Here is a 19,498-nt window from a genome sequence, read left to right as displayed (position 1 = left end):
CTTATTTTATCTGTAGAAATCCTCAGTTTTTCATCCTGACCTACAACGTTAAATCCCATATAGCCTACACTTGCTGTGTACATGTATTGCTTTTCCAGTTTGTGTGTATACAGTATGTTACCAAGTTCATGTTGTCATTCTGAGTTTTTTGGGGAGTGTCATCACATTGCCAGATTGTGCTTGTGATAAGAATAGACTTTAAGGGCAGCAGAGTGCTCGTCTACCCCAGCCAGCATACTGTACAGTGGCTCTGCAAATTCACCCAGTTTGTGTATTTAAAAAAATATATACTCTAGCTTTTATTTTCATTTAATGTTCAAAGCTGCTTGAATGGAGAAAGACAATGTCAATTAATGGATTAATTTGATATAGAGCGATGGAAATGCAGTGTTAACTAAAATAAGGTTGAAAATACTGTTGACATTATGAAAGGGTAATAATATGTATTTACAATAGTTAACCTTTGTTTAATTATGTGTGTTGTGTGGATGCGCAGGGACATGATGTTTACATTTTCGATTTTGTATTTATTTATTCATATCTATCTTATACTGAAGAAACCCATAACAGTAAATGGCTGCATTCAGGTATGTGTAATATTAATGATTCAAATGTATTCTAACTGTGTCTTCCAGAAAAAGCTCTTGAGGCAGTTTCTTGTCATGAAGGAGCCAATAGAAGTGCCATCAAAAACATGAAAGCTTAAGTGCTGGCAGGAAGATGTCCCTCTTAACTGTAGTTCACTTTAGAGGGCCTTCAAATGCATATTGATTTGATCCATCCGGAAAGGATGTGAAAAGAATCCTCCTGCCAGTGATCACACCATTGTGACATTTTTAAGCTCAAGTAGCTTAGGAACTGACGCAAAATCAGATGTGCCCTTTGAGATGTAGAATCAGCGATGTCCTCGTACCAGAGGTGGTGACATGGAGAACAGAATATCCCTGGCTCGGCATCAAGCCATGGCCAGCAATTTCACACCGACTCTAGAGGGGGAGAGAGGGCTGAAGCTGCCAGTATGGAGATCAGCAATCTTTTGGCAGACAGCTCCCCCAGTATGGACATGGTCCAAAATTTCTGATGTCCAACTTCAAGGCAGTGGCCTGGGACGTGGTCAACATGACCTACAGCAGGTTTGAAAAGCGGGTAGAAAGTGTCCCCGTCATTGCCAGGGATGCTGTAAGTGTGATATGCCTGTATGTATATAAGACCATTTAAGACAGTTCCCTGTTAGTTACAACTAGGATACGAAATTAAGTACCCGGCATGGTGATAAGTAAGTAGCCTTGGGAACCAACGGTTGTCGAGACATGTGGCCCATAGATCAGGAGCTCCTGTTTCTATAGCATCCGGCATCTTGATGAATAAGTATACCACCTGGATTTACCCTCAATCCAATCTGAGATCCCATTCGGTAAAAATGTAATCTGTCTTGAGAGATTACCCGCGATCCAAGCCTTGAGTGTCAAGCAGGGAGGCATTGAGTTCAATTTGTATAGTCTCTGACTCGGCCCGAGAATTGATCCCCAACCTCTCTCAGGGCAGATACTATCACCACTAGGCCGCTGAGCTGGTTAGGTATGGTGATACACCATTCAAAAGGGTTTCAGTCAAATACCGAAATGTCTGCCCCAATTTTAAAAGCAGATGTTTTGTAAATTAGAAATACACTGTTGTTGTTGTAAAGTGTAGTTGACATCATCTTTACAACTGCATGACTTTTCTTGTACAGCATGCTGATTCTAATGTTTTCCAGTAGAGGTAGCGCTTTCCCTAATCATAATGACATGGTGTAGTTGCTACATAAAACAATCAAGGCTACTCTACAAGAATGCACTGTTGCTCCAATCCACACCAAACGTAATAGAAACACTGCAGCACTGACAATAGTCACACCAGGGGCCATGTGTGCTCCCCAGGGGCCCCAAGGGGGCCCTACCGGGCCAGCGCACCGTTGCTCCAATCCGCACCAAACTGGGCACAAGCGGCATGAGAACAATTACACCCCAAAAAAAATAAATTGCACACATATGGGGCACTACAGCAGTGTTTAACACTTCAAATGGCCATAACTCTGCGACCATTGCTCTGATCTACGCAAAATGGGAGTAGATCTTAAGGCAGCGTAGCGGTCTGTAAATCTAGTATCATAAAGGGACAGTAGGAAAAGCTTCTACAATTATGATTTAACATCCCACAGAATGACCGGCACACTGCGATGAACTAAATAAAGTAGCATGCACAGTACATTGTATGACCCCATCGCACAGGAAGACCAACAACTTGATTGGACCTGTCGGTGTGAATCTTGCTTTGTCTTTGTGGCACATTAGACATTTCAGCACACAATTTTTTACTGAAGTGCAGATAACATGATGTACCACAATTTGTTTTCAACTTTACTTCTGGAGTAAGCAGGAATCGAACTAGCGACCTTATGATGGTGAGGCGTCCTTTTAACACGTGAGCTACAGCTACAGCCGTCTTTAGGAAACTTGCAATTTCCCTAAACTGATGGAGTCAGTCGACTCCAGTCGACCGAAATCAGATGTTTGTTTATAATGCTGGTTGTCTCAAAACCTATTTTAGCTCAAACGCAAAATCAGAGTTTATTGTTCTACCCCCGAAATTCTGTATAATAGCTCCTTGTGTTCCATTTTCGAACCTGTTTTGGCTTTGTTTTTTGTCCATCTAAGACCTATGCCCTACGTATTTGAAGGATCTTGATTTATAGCCTATAGGCTATTTTAGCCTATCACAGAAAGACCTTGAGTAGGCTGTTTTAAGACAACAATCTAGCCAGAATACTAGCCATAATGTAGCCTAGCCTTACAATGCAACAGCAAGCAGTTAAAATATCTAATGGATATGAGTAACATGATCTGATAATGTTAATATCTGTAAGCAAATATCTGGTGCATTGGATAACATGGAGTTCATGTACAGTAAGTAAATGTATGATCTCATCGCACAGGAATTCCAACAACTTGGTGGGACCTGTCGCCGGTGTGAATCTTGGCTTTGTCTTTGTGGCACATTGCACATTTCAGCACATGATTTAATACTGAAGTGCACATAACATGATGAACCACAATTTGTTTCCATCTTTAATTCTGGGATAAGCGGGATTTGAACAAGTGACCTTATGATGGTTAGGCATCCTTTTAACACGTGAGCTACAGCTACAGCTGTCCACATAAAATTTGCAATTGCCCTAAATTGATAGAGAAGTCAACCGAAATCAGATGTTTTTTTTATAATGTTGGTTGTCACAAAACCTATATCAGCTCAAACGCAAATCAGAGCTGATTGTTCAACCCCCAAAATTCTGGATATTAGCTCCTTGTGTTCCATTTATTCGAGCTTTTGGCTTTGTTTTTTGTCCAACTAAGACCTATGTCCTACGTATTTCAAGATAGGATCTTGATTTATAGCCTATCACAGAAAGACCTTGAGTAGGCTGTTTTAGGACAACAGTCTAGCCAGAATACTAGCCATAATGTGGCCTACAATGCAACAGAAAGCAGTTAAACTATTTAATGGTTATGAGTAACATTATCTGATAATGTTAATATTTGTAAGAAGATATCTCAGGCTCGCTATCAACCTGAATATTCCAGCCATTCAGATGCCTCCTGGAAGACTGAATCAAAATAGTCATTCTTATGTAGGCTATTGGCAAAGATACTTTCTAACTGACTGACTGTCATCTGAGAACTTGCTAATGCATTGTGAAAAGTTAGATTGTAGGTTTTCTTTATGTTGTTTCCAAGTCCAAGAAAATAGCTGAGACTGAAGAGGTGGAAAGCACTGTTATCCAGCTGAACTTGTAAAGATGTCAAAATGTCTTGAAAACAAAATATATTCCGAAGAATAAATTAGCCTGTTTCTGGAGAGTCATCCCCAACCAGATTATAACCTTCCTAGTCAGCATTAAGAGAAATCCAACTTTTTCCTTGTACCTTCAATACTGTCTGGTATTAGAAAGTAGACATAAAAGTGGGCTGGGTACCAGTTGTTGCCCATTGATTTTATTCTTTCTATTATTATTAAAATTGTTACCTTATTTGTTTATTTATTTTTCAAGGCAGCGTAGCCTCATTCAAGTAGCCTAATTTATTTTCCATTTGGGACCATTTGGAAAAACTCCTGCTGTGTATTTAATTATAAATATATGGAAACTATGTAGACATAAATCAGTTTTCTAAGCAATTACCAGCAGCAGTCTTTATTGTTTTTTGTTTTGTTTTGAACGAACCGTAAAGACATTTAAAATAATTCCTTGTTAGTTTCAAAGATAAGAGAAATGCAAGCATGTTGATACATTCAAAAGTGGTTTTAAGCACCTAGTATTACACTGCATTCACTCTCCTCAAGGTCACCCTGAGGAAGTCCTTTTGTAAATTGTGCCAGAAAAATCTGAGATAAGATGTGCTAGCTTTACAAAACTACAGGCCTCAAGAAAGTTGAGGCCTGTGCAAATATCTATGATATAATATCTTATAATATTCATAAAACTATATTTCATAGGCCTACATATATGTATCATACATATCTATTGTCTATGGAACCATGGAAATGTGCATTTGACTACTGATACTGAAATGTCATCGCAAGAACATGTCTGTGTCTACTATAGGAATTATGTCGAATAGAAATAGTAACACCACAAACGTCTTGTTCATTCGTCATAACAATCACTCCCGTCCCAGCACAATAGATTTAGCTGTTATTTTTATCATCATTCATCATCATCTTCAACAACTTTCCTGTGAAGTAGATTTTTCTTGTACAGCATTGGTTCTCAAAGTGGGGTCCGGGGACCCCATGGGTCCTTGGGGGGGTACCAGCAAAATGTGTTAGTGTATTAACCACTTTAACCATGTTTTATACTTTGGCAATTCAATCAAAAATAGCATATACAAGCTCACAGTGCGTCACTTCGTGCCCACTATGAGTTTGTAGATCTGCTATTCTGGAGGTCCCTGCCTGGCACAAAATATTTTTGAGAAGGGGGTCCGCGGCCAAATACATATCAATTTGGGGGTCCATGGCACGAAAAAGTTTGAGAACTACCACAACATGCTGATCCTATTGATTTCCAGCAGAGGTCGCGCTTTCCCTAAACCATGCTGTCCGGAAGACGAATGTACATTTTCATGACGTACCATCTGAGGATCATTCACATCATCATCCACCCATTAAGAGGAATATCACTGCCGTCTGATAGGCGATACTCATATCATATAACAACACCGCTTAGATCTCTAGTCATTTTCTTAGTAAATTGTGCTGCATTCATCCCAGATCTAGCCTCCCGGAGTGGGTTTATTTGTCAGACTGACTCTCGGTCTCTGCATTTCATTTCCACCTCAGATTGTGTGAACATGCAGAAGAGGAGGAAACCAGAACCGATCCAACTTAACCCGATTCCCGATGGGAATACTATAAACGGCACCGGGGCCACGGAGTGAGTATTATTCATTTTCAATGGATAGGCATATACTCAATACTGCCTTACGTTAGTGCACTTGGTTCTCAACCTTTTCTGGCCGTGACCCCCCAAAATAATCCTATTTGAACTGGGGACCCCCCACCCTGACAAGCACTTGGAATTGTAGGAGTTCCACAGATAGATATTAGCCGATCTACAATTTCTCTCTATTATTCACAATTCTACTATCTACTACTATCTAAGATCTACTATTTTCACAATTGTTGCCTCTTTTTTATATTATTTGGCCAATGTTTGACCATTTTTATAGTTTAGTTTGTTGATTACTTTTGATGCAGTAATGTTTCATGTGGGGACCCCCATGGGGGACCCGATCCACAGGTTGAGAACTACTGCCTTACGTTAATGAAGGGTAGCTAATATTCAAGTGGTATACTATGCTGATCTATAAAGAGTCAATACGACACTATCTGTGACATCTTTAAAACAAGATGCTAACATGTATTTACACCTGCTCGCGTGGGTGTCTGTGTGTGCGTGCACTGCGTGCGTGTGTGTGCGTGGGGGTCACCCAGGTGTGAGTGGCTGACCTGTACTGCCTGCATTCAATCCAAAAAAAGAAATCAATTGCTATACCAACAACCTTGGACTGGTTCACCTTATTATTCTCATCTTAAACAAGCTGCATGCTTAACTGAGTCTTCCAGTTTAGTAGACCTTGTATTGTGAATTTTGTACTTCCATGTACTGTGATTCTCATGTCTTACTAAATAAAAGTACATCAATCAATCAATCAAAAAAAAAATATATATATATATGTTTTATTATAACATTTATTGTTGAACAATTAAGTGCTGACAACCATCCATTATATTGCTGAACTTTAGCTGCCTATAACAAACAGCAAGTGACTATTTCAGTCACAATGTATCACAACTGCACTCAAAGTATAATGGGTGCAGCTGCAAAACAGTCTGATTGGATTCAGCTCACTCTACCAGCCAACTGTGCTAAGTGACCTTGGTATACATACAGACTTTAGAATAATATTCTGTGTTTAACTTGTGTGTGCTGCCTTCACAATCCTCTGAATCACAGTAATGAGGATGTTGAATTGTTGTGACACTGCGCTCTAGTTCTCAGTTCAGTCTAACACAGTGAGCCCAACACTCCCAAGCTAGAACGCTTATAACGAGAAACTATACAAATGTGAATAACAGAATGTTTTCTTTCTCCTGTCCTATTCCAATAACATTAGATATACCTGTCAAAATCACTTTTCCTACAAAAAATAACATATTGTTGTGCTGTGCTGTACATGGCTTCCTCTAGGAAGTTCAGCAAAGGAAAGCATGCTACATACATCTGGTAGATGATTTGCGCTTTGCCTTTGCTCTGGAGTTATACCACACAGTATAATGTATGGCTGGAGCAGAATGCATTCCTTCTGTGCTGCCGGGCAGGCTGTGGCCGGCTGAGCAGCGGAATGTTACAACAGGAACTCTCTGATTCAGTGCTCTGGAAGTTGACACAGGGAGCTTTCGGGAATCCCTCTTGCTTAATTTATACTCTGTCGTATGGCGGTGTCGCTCGCTGAAAATAGCATATCTACACGCTCACAACACATCATACAACAAAGTATAAATCAGGCTTTAACGGCAGGAATAAAAGTGGAAGTCACAACTTGTGTGTGTGTGTGTACGTGTGGCTTGGTCTTAATTCCCCTCTTCAGCTTAGTAATACTGTTATATTGTGGTAACCGGACGGACAGTCTGACATATTGCTGACAGGATATCCAGAGACCTACAGTAAGAACTAGTTATCTTTTCCAGTCTACCTAAGAAATTCAACCATCTGAGAGGCTACTCAAAAAGAGGTGTTTTTTGTGTTTATTTTTTATTTATTTAATGCAGAGATACTGACATGCAGCAAATACACACACACACACACACACACACACACACACACACACACACACACACACACACACACACACACACACACACACACACACACACACACACACACACACACACACACACACACACACACACACACACACACTCCCGTGCACACAGGCATGTTGACATCAGGAAGCAGCTGTCTCAGCAGGCAATCCCAGGCATCATCTGAAGCAGGTTACTTGGACTGGGGGACCACTCCTCTGGGCTGTGTCCTCACACTCAGGGACTCTTACTGCTCTGAGCCACATAAGTATGGACTGCAACACATTCATCACAATGCTCCACTTACAATAATATTACGTATAGCCAGCCATCCCTGAATTTGCTGATTTGCACTTAGCCAATAACTTGACAGATTTGCATCGTGAATGTCTTGTATTCATTGTATTATAATCTGTATCATTAGTAGTGGGGATATGAAGAATAATGTTTCTCTTTGACTGATTTTAGTCCCAGCTCTCTGTTTGTTGGACCACAAGCACATATCCCAGGGAGGGGTAAGCAAATCACTAACCAATGATTAACCACTACTGCAGCCATATTATCTGTAGTAGCTAGGATCTTACCAGTACACAAAGGAATGTAGCAGTAGTATTTGTATTCAGTAATAACACAAAATACAATGAGTATAAGCCGTATCAATATACAATGTAATATACAAATATACAAATATACAAATATACAAATATACAAATATACAAATATACAAATATACAAATATACAAATATACAAAATATACAAAGTATAAACAATATCAGCAAAGTCAACAGTCTATGAATTTAATAATGGCTGAAAAGGCACAGGCAAGAAGCAAAATGCTTATCTATACCTGACGCCTGTCCTACGACTGTTTGTATTTTGTTTACAATGCACTTTGTAGGCCTATACTATCACCAAAAGCCCAATAAGGCTTTATCGTCAGGAGTGTGGATGGCTCACAAACACAACCACAAACATACTTATGATTTCCAATCTGGAGCTTTTTAGACAAGGCTGCGACAAGACTGTGGGAAAAGATGATGAATATGTTGTGTTGAGATCTGCTGGATGTCCTTGGGCATTGATGGAACACGAAGGGCCTGAGTCGTGCTCACTTTCTCGTGCACTTGTAGGAGTGGGGGCCGGGGGGGGGGGGGGGGGCAGCAGCTATTGTATTCTCTGTGGAGAATGTGAGTGCCAGGCAGCTATCTCTTGCCTCGTCTGCCTCTAGCTCTGGTCCTCTAAACGCCTACACCACCCACTCCTCCCACTCCACCCCCCTCAAACTCAGCACCTCGTCTCCATGGATATGCAGGCTCGCTGTAGAAAATAACAACACTTAACCCTCTCCTTGCCGAATGTGGAAGAGAAATGCATCCTCTCCTGCTCTACAGCGGCTCCCCACTGAGTTGTGTTAAGCTGCAAAGAGATAAAAAAAATCATAATTACCACTAAGCAGAGCAATGCTATTATCATCTAATGAGCAGAACATGTTATGATGCAAATACAGAACAGCAGCACTTAACTGGGTGAAAATTGGATTTGCCTCTCTGTAGGCCTCTCGGAAGATGAGAAATGATTTATGTTTGATGTTTTTTATATGAAGAATCCTTATGAACATGCATGATTGTTCTGCGAAGTCCATTCGCAGCAAGAAGATTGACATTAATCATCTCCCCACAAATGTGATGTCAGTCTAGGCTTTTTAAAATGTAATTTATCATTACTTATTACCCTTTTCAAGACTTTTTTGAGGGTCTTTATGAGATCAGTCTGCTGGAGAATAGTCTAACTGTTAACAGTTAAGACTCTATCTGTTCAACTAGGAGGACCTGAGATTGGGATTGCGTTGTTAGTAACATGCTCTGGGAGCTATGGGAGGAGAGAGAAAGGCAGGAGAGCAACAGGTCAGATGAGATAATTCCGAGAGCGACTTCTAAAGGAAATGCATCACCATGAGAACAGCTTTGTCATGGTGATGACGAATTGAATTGAATTGAATTGAATTGAATTGAATTGAATTGAATTGAATTGAATTGAATTGAATTGAATTGAATTGAATTGAATTGAATTGAATTGAATTGAATTGAATTGAATTGAATTGAATTGAATTGAATTGAATTGAATTGAATTGAACAGCACTAGTGGTGACCAGTGGCGTAACGCAGAATCACGGGGCCTCCCCGCGGGAGTTTCACGTGAGGCCCACGTACGCGCGCGTAAAGTCAAAGTGCTGTAAAAATATTTGTATCAGCGCAGGCGGGGCCCCCCCTGCTGGTGGCCCCCCCGCACCGCATCGCTTGCTACCCCTCCGTTACGCCACTGGTGGTGACTGGTGAGGCATCAGATCCAGGAGGATGAACTCCCAGCTTCCTCACACTGGGATCTGGAAAGGAACACTGCACTTCCGCCCCCCACCCCCAGATCCTGTTGTCTACCTCTAGCCATCTGCCCGTTGGTGGGTATGCATACAGTATTCCTGAGGGCATGGACATATAGTAGGACTCATTCAGCAAGTTGTACATTTGCTTGAGTGTTTTATGTTATAGCATGAGTCAACTTTATGAATTACTTATTTTGTGTGGATGCAGGTAGGGGGGATCATATCATTGTATTAAAGTACCTCATTTCCTTATAACTACATTTGTATAGCTCACACAACAGGTGGCTGCTCCACCACATTTACTGTGCACAACACAAACACAACGTTTCGACCACAAGTTTTGTCTTCGTCCTGATGTTATTTTGTCTATTAGCATAATTCCAATATTTTACATATATATATATATAATAGTCAGTGCAAGTGACGTTAGAGTCACTTGCGCTGACCAGTAAACCAGATGCTCACTCACCTTGGGTCCCCTCAACCCTCAACAGTGAAGGGTTAGATTTGAGAGAAATAACTTGTTCTTATGGACATCAGCAGAGCCAGAGACCCAGGAGAAGGGGGGTCATTAATCAAGTTGTGTGCTCCCTGTTTTTGTAGTGATATGTAATAAACAGAACCGACATACTTTTGGTTCTTTAATCTCTCCTGCAAGGAAATATGAAATTCTGTAGAGTTGTAAATTCACCCAAATACCAAAAGTAACCAAAAGTTTTTTTTCTTTTTGAGGGACCCCCACTCATTGAGGGACCCCCACCCTATAAGTGAGGTTTGGATATTTGTACAACAAATCCTGCGCTGTGATTGGCCAAAAATGTACCCCGCCTAACCCTGCACCGTGATTGGCCAATCACAGTCTATTCAGGACTGTGATTGGCCAGTGTCACATGACACATGTGCATAGCCCTATATAAGAAACCATAACTTTAAAAAAAACATAAATTGGTTTTTTTAAAGTTATGGTTTCTTCCATCATAAAGAGTGTTTCAATAAATGTATTTATTTTTTGTACATGATTGGTTGACTCCATTCAGTATTGTGATTAGCTAGCAAGACACCGCCCACTTCACACTGGGTGTGATTTTTAAAATGTAATTAATCATTACTTATTACCCTTTTCAAGACTTTTTTGAGGGTCTTTATGAGATCAGTCTGCTGGAGAATAGTCTAACTGTTAACAGTTAAGACTTGATTGCTTGCTGATTGTCTCTGGGGCTCTATCTGTTCAACTAGGAGGACCTGAGATTGGGATTGCGTTGTTAGTAACATGCTCTGGGAGCTATGGGAGGAGAGAGAAAGGCAGGAGAGCAACAGGTCAGATGAGATAATTCCGAGAGCGACTTCTAAAGGAAATGCATCACCATGAGAACAGCTTTGTCATGGTGATGACAACTTGAATTGAATTGAATTGAATTGAATTGAATTGAATTGAATTGAATTGAATTGAATTGAATTGAATTGAATTGAATTGAATTGAATTGAATTGAATTGAATTAAATTAAATTAAATTAAATTAAATTAAATTAAATTAAATTAAATTAAATTAAATTAAATTAAATTAAATTAAATTAAATTGAATTGAATTGAATTGAATTGAATTGAATTGAATTGAATTGAATTGAATTGAATTGAATTGAACAGCACTAGTGGTGACTGGTGAGGGATCAGATCCAGGAGGATGAACTCCCAGCTTCCTCACACTGGGATCTGGAAAGGAACACTGCACTTCCGCCCCCCACCCCCAGATCCTGTTGTCTACCTCTAGCCATCTGCCCGTTGGTGGGTATACAAACAGTATTCCTGAGGGCATATGCATGGACATATAGTAGGACTCATTCAGCAAGTTGTACATTTGCTTGAGTGTTTTATGTTATAGCATGAGTCAACTTTATGAATTACATATTTTGTGTGGATGCAGGTAGGGGGGATCATATCATTGTATTAAAGTACCTCATTTCCTTATAGCTACATTTGTATAGCTCACACAACAGGTCAACCCTCAACAGTGAAGGGTTAGATTTGAGAGAAATAACTTGTTCTTATGGACATCAGCAGAGCCAGAGACCCAGGAGAAGGGGGGTCATTAATCAAGTTGTGTGCTCCCTGTTTTTGTAGTGATATGTAATAAACAGAACCGACATACTTTTGGTTCTTTAATCTCTCCTGCAAGGAAATATGAAATTCTGTAGAGTTGTAAATTCACCCAAATACCAAAAATAACCAACATTTTTTTTTCTTTTTGAGGGACCCCCACTCATACCCCCCCCCCCCCCCCCCCGGCACACACACACACACACACACACACACACACACACACACACACACACACACACACACACACACACTCTCTCACACGCGCACACACACACACACACACACACACACACACACACACACACACACACACACACACACACACACACACACACACACACACACACACACACACACACACACACACACACACACACACACACACACACACGCGCGCACGCACACTGGCGCACACACACAGACGCACACTGGCACACACACAGACGCACATACACACACATACAGTTTATATCTAGCATTGTCCATTACTCATCCTCCCTCTACATCTGTCCGCCAGCACAAACTTGGAGGCTCTGCAGAAGAAGTTAGAGGAGCTGGAGTTGGACGAGCAGCAGAGGAAACGCCTGGAAGCCTTCCTGACACAGAAGCAGAAAGTGGGCGAGCTGAAGGACGATGACTTCGAGAAGATCTGTGAGCTGGGAGCAGGTAATGGAGGTGTGGTCTTCAAGGTCTCCCACAGACCATCTGGTCTCATCATGGCCAGGAAGGTGAGATACAGAGCTCCGCAACATATCATGCCCACACTTTTTTGACTTGAAAACTACTTTTAAAATGAACAGCTCAACAAGATCTACCCACAAAAAAACGTATTATCCCATTGCTGAAAATACTTTAAAAATGTACCTGATGGGGCTTTGGAATATCAGCGCTGGCGTTACGAAGACAAACACACTGTGTTTGTCTGTATGGATGTGATAGGTTTTCGGGTTATTTTTTTCCATGCACATTTTTTATAACTTTGTAATGCTACTGACATTTGCGGCACTTGAAAACAAAGCATTGCATTGGGGGTTTGCCTGCTATAGAAGTCTTGAAGGGAGCTGACACAGGCCCTTCTTGATGTCAATCAATCAAGTCACCTAATTCAAGTGGCAGATGCCAAAAAGAGGAGACGTTTTGTGATTTTTGTTTATAAATATTTTTTTATATTTTAATTGGTATTTTTTAGGGGCATGTTATGTGATCTACCTGCACAGCCTTTGTGATCTACAGAGTTATGGGGGCCTGTGACCTAAATTTGCTTCCCAAATTGGAGATCCTTTTAATGAAAAAGTTTGAGAAGCACTCTACTAAATAGAGAAGCTACCCCCACCTTAAGAATGTTTTTTATCCATGTTGGGAGTGCTTCACACAGGCGTGTGTTTAATAAAGTTTCTCTCCATTTCTAAGAACAGACCTTGAGCTCCTATTCAATGAAAGAGCTTGTTTATCTCTGTTCAAATGCTAGTATGTCTGTCTATCTCCAGGTTTTTTTTTCTTCTAAATTTTTTATCCCGCGATTTTTGTAACCCATTTTTTTCACCCGGTGCCAATTTCCTAAGTGATCCTGGGCGCTACACCAGCCCTACACCAGCATTACACCAGACCCCCACAGTAGGGAGGCCAGGGCCGAGCTCATGCTTCCTTCAGGCATGAGAGCCAACTGACCTTCTTGTCACCTGACAGGGGGGAGTTTCCCTTGTTGGACGTAGCGCGTGGAAGGAACACGTTATTCCAACCAGTTCCCTTCCCCTCCATCAGGCGCCCCGGCTGTCATGGGGGAGGCGGTATAGTGACCAGGATTACTACATGTTTTTGTGAGGGTATTAACTACCCTAGGAGACACGGGGAGAACATGCAAACTCCACACAGAGTAGGCCAGGTTTTTTTTAATTAATTTTTTAATTAACTAAACATCCTCAATAACAAAATAACAAAATTATTATCCCAGGTAATACTTCCTGCACCTGTGACATTTGATTATACTCCCAGTTCTATCAGTATGCAGTTAAAACACACACATCTTATTTTAGTAACTTATAGCAATGAAGCAATTAATATATTGATTATTTTATAAGACGGTATGCCTTTGATTGTGTTCTGGCCCATCATCTAATGACTTAGAAAGAAATTGGCCCAAGGCCAAATGTACTTGCTGACCCCTGCCTTACAACAAGCACAAAATCATCTACTGTATCTTTCCAATTAACTTTAACCTGTCCATTTACAATATACAATATATACGTACTGTAAATAAATTGTGAAATAATAATTTTTTAGAGAAACTTGTTTGAAGCCCGTTGACTGGATTCTGCTGTCAGGACAGAGAGCCATTCAGAGCTTTGGAACAATCCTATACTCTAAAGTCTAAGTAGATATATGTGTGTGTCTGTGTGTCATAACTGTGTCCCAGCATCACTTATAAGTCTGATGCTGGGACTGTAAGTCTGCCCTGAGCGTCTTTCTACAATAGCACAAGCATTGTTTTTATTGTATTGCACAGAGATCAATTCTGTTTTTAGAAGCACTGTTTAGATGATTTATCTACCTAGTTTTCCTCTCGAGTATGTTTGTGAATAGGGTGAAAATTGGGTTACTGGAACTACAGCATATATTCACTGTCTGACACAAAGAACAAAGTGATTAATAACTGCCTAGTGCCTACTGAGGTGTTGTGTCAGTGTGTCCTAGTAGTCCTTCCTTCAATGAATCGGTGTGGGGTTGTACTGTATGTGTGTCTGGGTAATAGCCTTGTGTTTTCTCTGTTGTAGTTGATCCACCTGGAGATAAAACCAGCAATTAGGAACCAGATTATCAGAGAACTGCAAGTGCTCCATGAATGTAACTCCCCCTACATTGTGGGCTTCTACGGGGCCTTCTACAGTGATGGAGAAATCAGTATCTGTATGGAACACATGGTATGACTGTGACTCATTAACAATTTTATTTATAATACGTAGTTCTTACATACAGTGCAATGAAATGCTTACAAGCAGGTGCTTGTGATAATGTAGACCATAACGTAAGAGCAAAAAAGTATGTTTGAGGTCAAAGCTAAAAATATGGGGTGCCTATTAGCTTGTTGACCAGATAGAGTGTCAACCTGATAATCGTTATGTCCACTGTTCGATGCAAAGAAGTACACTATGTGTACATCCAAATGAAGTGCAGTGATGAAATTAGCAATCATGGCATTACAATTGCTGACAATGGAGTAGCAAATAATAAGCAAATGTGGTATGTAGTGGTATTTGAAAGTTTGAAGTTGAAAGAGCCTGCTTCATGTTCTCTCTTTGTTACTGTAGGATGGTGGTTCTCTGGATCAGTCACTAAAGAAAGCAGGCAAGATCCCAGAGCAGATACTTGGCAAAGTCAGCATTGCGGTGGGTAACGCAGATACCTCGCCCACCAGAAGTACCCACATGATGAGAAATACATTTTTCAGTGTTTCTCGTCTATTTTGAACTCGTATATGGTGCACATATGTTGTATGCAGTGTTAGGCCATGTGTCCACCAAAGTATTTTTTCCCCAGCTGAGAATGCAAGACGTTCTTCTAAAATGCTCATCCAAACGAATTAAACTCTCTAAAAACACCAGACGTAATAGACGCTCAGCGCCTTTTCACGCTGTTGCCATTTCCAGCATGGCATATACACGCGACGCTTCCATTGAATACAATTCAAAACATACACTGGGCTCAGGAAAAACGCCTTGGTGGACACACTAAGGCATTTCACTATGTGGGCACTGACATGTAATATTTATCTTTCTAGGTCATTAAAGGGTTATCATACCTGAGAGAGAAACATAAGATTATGCACAGAGGTTAGTAGTGATTTCAAGTACTGAAAGATACAGTATGACTACATAATGCAGTGGTGCCCTCTGGTAGTTCAGGACCATTGGTACTGCTAGTTTTATGCTGTTATCTAGTTGTTAATTCCATATGGGCAGTTGACATCCTGGCATGACGAAAAACCAACAGTATTAGGAGTGCCTGAGGACCCGTGTTGGGAACTACTGGAATAATGATTTGGGCTTTGTTTCTCTGTAGGTTCTCTATAAAACTTTGTCAGCCTTTAGAAATGCATAACACTTAGATAACAACTGTAAATGTGAGAGACAAACTTTAGTTTTCCCTTCTATAATAAACTTCAGCTAGGATACCCAAATCAGTAACATGAATGTTAAAATAAAGAAAAAAGTTGCTTTGAAGTTGCTGTGAATTACAAATTTCAGACTTTAATTAAACCTCAGGAACTACAACCTGATTCATATTCACCTTAATTCCCCTTTTCACATTTGACTCAAATATGAGATTAATTAATGAGATTAAGATATGACTGACTCACACCGCCATTCATGTGTTAGAATCTTGTTTCTATGGCGAAGGCTGTTGCACGCTGCCCATGTGGATCTCCAAAATACTGTGATGTATGTTCTTTTCAGATGTCAAACCCTCAAACATCCTAGTAAGCTCCCGTGGTGAAATCCAGCTGTGTGACTTTGGGGTGAGCGGACAGCTAATAGACTCCATGGCCAACTCTTTTGTGGGCACTCGGTCTTATATGTCTGTGAGTACACACACACACACACACACACACACACACACACACACACACACACACACACACACACACACACACACACACACACACACACACACACACACACACACACACACACACACAGAGTGCACCTTCTCCTGCTGCACTCAAACATGCAGAGGCTGGCTAGCCCAGCCCTTATGCAACAGTGACACCCTGTCCAGACCTCACATCAGTGGTGTCGGGAGTGGGAGGCAGTTGTTCGCCCATTTTGAGCTCTTCCAAACGTGTCCATACTGTGAGAGCGGCACAAACTACATGCACATCTCTGTTTAAGAGCGCTGCACCTGTGATTAATGGAACATTATATAACAATAGATGAGCAAGTGGGCAGCAATTAATCTCCTCAACAACACCTTCATCAGAATCAGTACATTAACCTATAGGCTACACAAACTAAATGAGTCACTGTCTCTCAAGACAGATTCTAGGAAAAACAAAGAGACACAAGAAGACGTTTCCCCCTATCCCCTGTGTCCATTATTTCTTATTATTTAATTATACTACCAATGACATGTGTTGAATGCTCTTGGACTGTTATTGTTATTATTAAGACTAATGTCTCAAGGGGTCATGCTGTGCTGCCTCCTTGAAACTTGGCTTGCCCAGCCAAAATGTAATTTCTGGCACCGCTAATGCCTCACATCACTGAGCAAATGGAAACACATTACCCAAAACATTGTTATAACGTCACAGCAGGCAGATATTGGAGCACTATTTTATTTATCATGTCATGTGACTCTGACGTTTCTTTTTGCATCTTTAATTTATTTCCCCAAATGCACATTTGCTAGTGCATGTCGTTTCTCTGCCACTTTCTTATATTTGTCAAGATGCAGACATTGTCATCCATGTCTCTTGAAAACAACGTTACCCCAACATGTTGAAATGGTAATTAAACATAAGCTTTCTTCCTGTGTTACACAGCCAGAGCGTCTACAGGGTACACATTACTCTGTACAGTCAGACATCTGGAGCATGGGTCTATCCCTGGTGGAGATGGCCATTGGGCGGTTCCCCATCCCACCGCCTGATGACAAGGAGCTGGAACAGATATTTGGCTTCCCAGTGGAGGGGGAAGCAGCCTCCAGTGAATCCTCTCCAAAGCCACGTACCCCCGGGCGACCGGGCAGCTGTAAGTCTACAAGCTCCAAATACAGTACATCTTGTTTATTGAACATAGAAATTGCAAGCTCTATGAATTGGTGAAGAGACTTGTCCATTGACTGAAATCAGTCATTTCAATCATCTTTATTGAATCACTATCACAAAAAACTAAAATGACTTTGAGACTGACGTCTGTAGTGTGATGTTCTCCACCAGCGTATGCAGCAGACAGCAGACCTCCAATGGCTATTTTTGAGCTGCTCGACTACATAGTCAATGAGGTGTGTAGATGTCCCTGCTTTATTTACACGTTAAAGGGATACTTCACTCTCGGGCCGGGGACACATTTAAAAAAAATATTAAAAATAAATGAAATAAGTTATGGAAAATTCATGGCCCCCTCACACATTAGTAGGACACTGCGTGTCGTGAGGGGGCCATGAATTTTCCATAACTTTTTTCATTTATTTTTAATATTTTTTTTAAATGTGTCCCCGGCCCGAGAGTGAAGTATCCCTTTAAATCATGATTGTGAGCTGAACTGTAAATGGATTTAGCCATAGCTGTGTGTTGCTTGTCAGCATGACGTCATCATGCTCTAGTTCTTGCTGATTGGAGCCTCTATTTTTCAGCCCCCACCAAAGCTACCAGGGATATTTGGCTCAGAGTTCCAAGACTTTGTGAATAAATGGTATGCAATCAGAGATGTTCAAAATATCTATAGTAACATGCAATAGCACTCAACAATTGTAATGTTAAATCAAATGCCTCTCCTAGTCAGAACCAATTCACATGCCATCTAGTGGTGTCAACAAAGACCGCACTTTGAAACAGCTTAATTGAATCTCTTTTTACAGTTTGATAAAGAATCCAGCAGAACGGGCAGACTTGAAACATCTGACGGTGGGTAAAGCCTTAGTTGGTCAGTTATTTAATAGTTCTACTTGTATATAAAATGACTTAAACCGTATTTCGTTTTAGGTCCACCCATTCATCAAGCAATCTGAGGCAGAGGAAGTTGATTTTGCTGGCTGGTTGTGTAGTACCATTGGACTCAATCAACCTGTAACCCCAACCCACAGTGGAGGCATGTGAAAACTGTCCATGTGCTCTATGCATAACCCAACCATTCAGCAGCCCGTCAACTGCCTCCCAGAAATCAAGTTCCTCCTATAGACTGGATCCATTATGGGATAATGTATCGCAAGTACTCAGCTGGATATTTAAAGTTTTTGTCTCTTCCGACAGATGTAATTGCAATGATGTCCTAACTACAATAAAGATGCACCATCTGCTTCAAATAATTTTAATCAACCAGTGTCCTACCAGATACAAGTCAAATTTCTCCAAGCAAGAGACCACCTTCAACAACTGCAGATATTGTCAGGTGGAAACCTCTTGGTCCAAAACTGTTACTTTTCAGGGAATGGCAATATCTTTTAGATGAAAAGATATTCACAGAAGTACAAGTTTGTGACAAGTTGATCTTGTAGATCGGCCATTTTCACTACTTCGCTTCACTCTTGTACGATCAAGAAGAAATATGGACACGGTTTCTGCCTGAGTAATCCGAGTCCCCAGAAGTTCTCGCCAGCTCTCACATTACAGCCTGACAGTAACGATATGCTAGTTATTAACATGTTTTATTCATTAAAAAGTCCCAGACTTTACAAGCTGTACAATCACTTGGATTCAGTATGATTTAGCTACTTTGCTAAGTGAATTCAACAGAGTATTGGACCCATTGTATAGGCTGCACCACAAGCCTGTCTGAAAGCCATTTTTTCTATAGTGATCCTGTATTGCAACAAATGCCTTTTGCTCAACACCATGCTGCTAGAGCAACCCAGGTCATGTCTTTGCTCGCTTTTGTGAAACATGTTATTAAATCTTGTGAATTAAA

General features: G+C 40.7%; 1 protein-coding gene across 1 annotated transcript; it reads left to right on the top strand.

Moving 5' to 3' along the window:
* The first annotated feature begins 5,197 nt into the window (after positions 1-5,197).
* map2k1 (mitogen-activated protein kinase kinase 1) lies at positions 5,198-19,366 on the top strand. Its single transcript, XM_080438485.1, has 11 exons — positions 5,198-5,470; positions 12,397-12,607; positions 14,651-14,797; positions 15,185-15,262; positions 15,655-15,706; positions 16,331-16,455; positions 17,416-17,623; positions 17,812-17,876; positions 18,228-18,286; positions 18,453-18,498; positions 18,577-19,366. The coding sequence occupies exons 1-11, from the start codon at positions 5,388-5,390 to the stop codon at positions 18,688-18,690; spliced, it is 1,188 nt and encodes a 395-aa protein (XP_080294611.1). The 5' UTR covers positions 5,198-5,387; the 3' UTR covers positions 18,691-19,366.
* Positions 19,367-19,498: the final 132 nt, after the last annotated feature.

Source organism: Gymnoscopelus braueri, assembly GCF_963280865.1.
Source record: "Gymnoscopelus braueri genome assembly, chromosome: 9".
NCBI classification, from domain to species: domain Eukaryota; kingdom Metazoa; phylum Chordata; class Actinopteri; order Myctophiformes; family Myctophidae; genus Gymnoscopelus; species Gymnoscopelus braueri.
Note: the sequence above shows the minus strand (reverse complement) of the source record. Positions and strands in the feature narration are given on the sequence as shown.

Bases quoted from the DNA above. Each gene is read 5' to 3' on its own strand.
- map2k1 (XM_080438485.1), top strand. From the start codon at position 5,388: ATGCAGAAGAGGAGGAAACCAGAACCGATCCAACTTAACCCGATTCCC. The intron at 16,456-17,415 runs GTGAGTACACAC...TGTGTTACACAG, and splicing joins GCACTCGGTCTTATATGTCT to CCAGAGCGTCTACAGGGTAC. The intron at 18,287-18,452 runs GTATGCAATCAG...CTCTTTTTACAG, and splicing joins CAAGACTTTGTGAATAAATG to TTTGATAAAGAATCCAGCAG.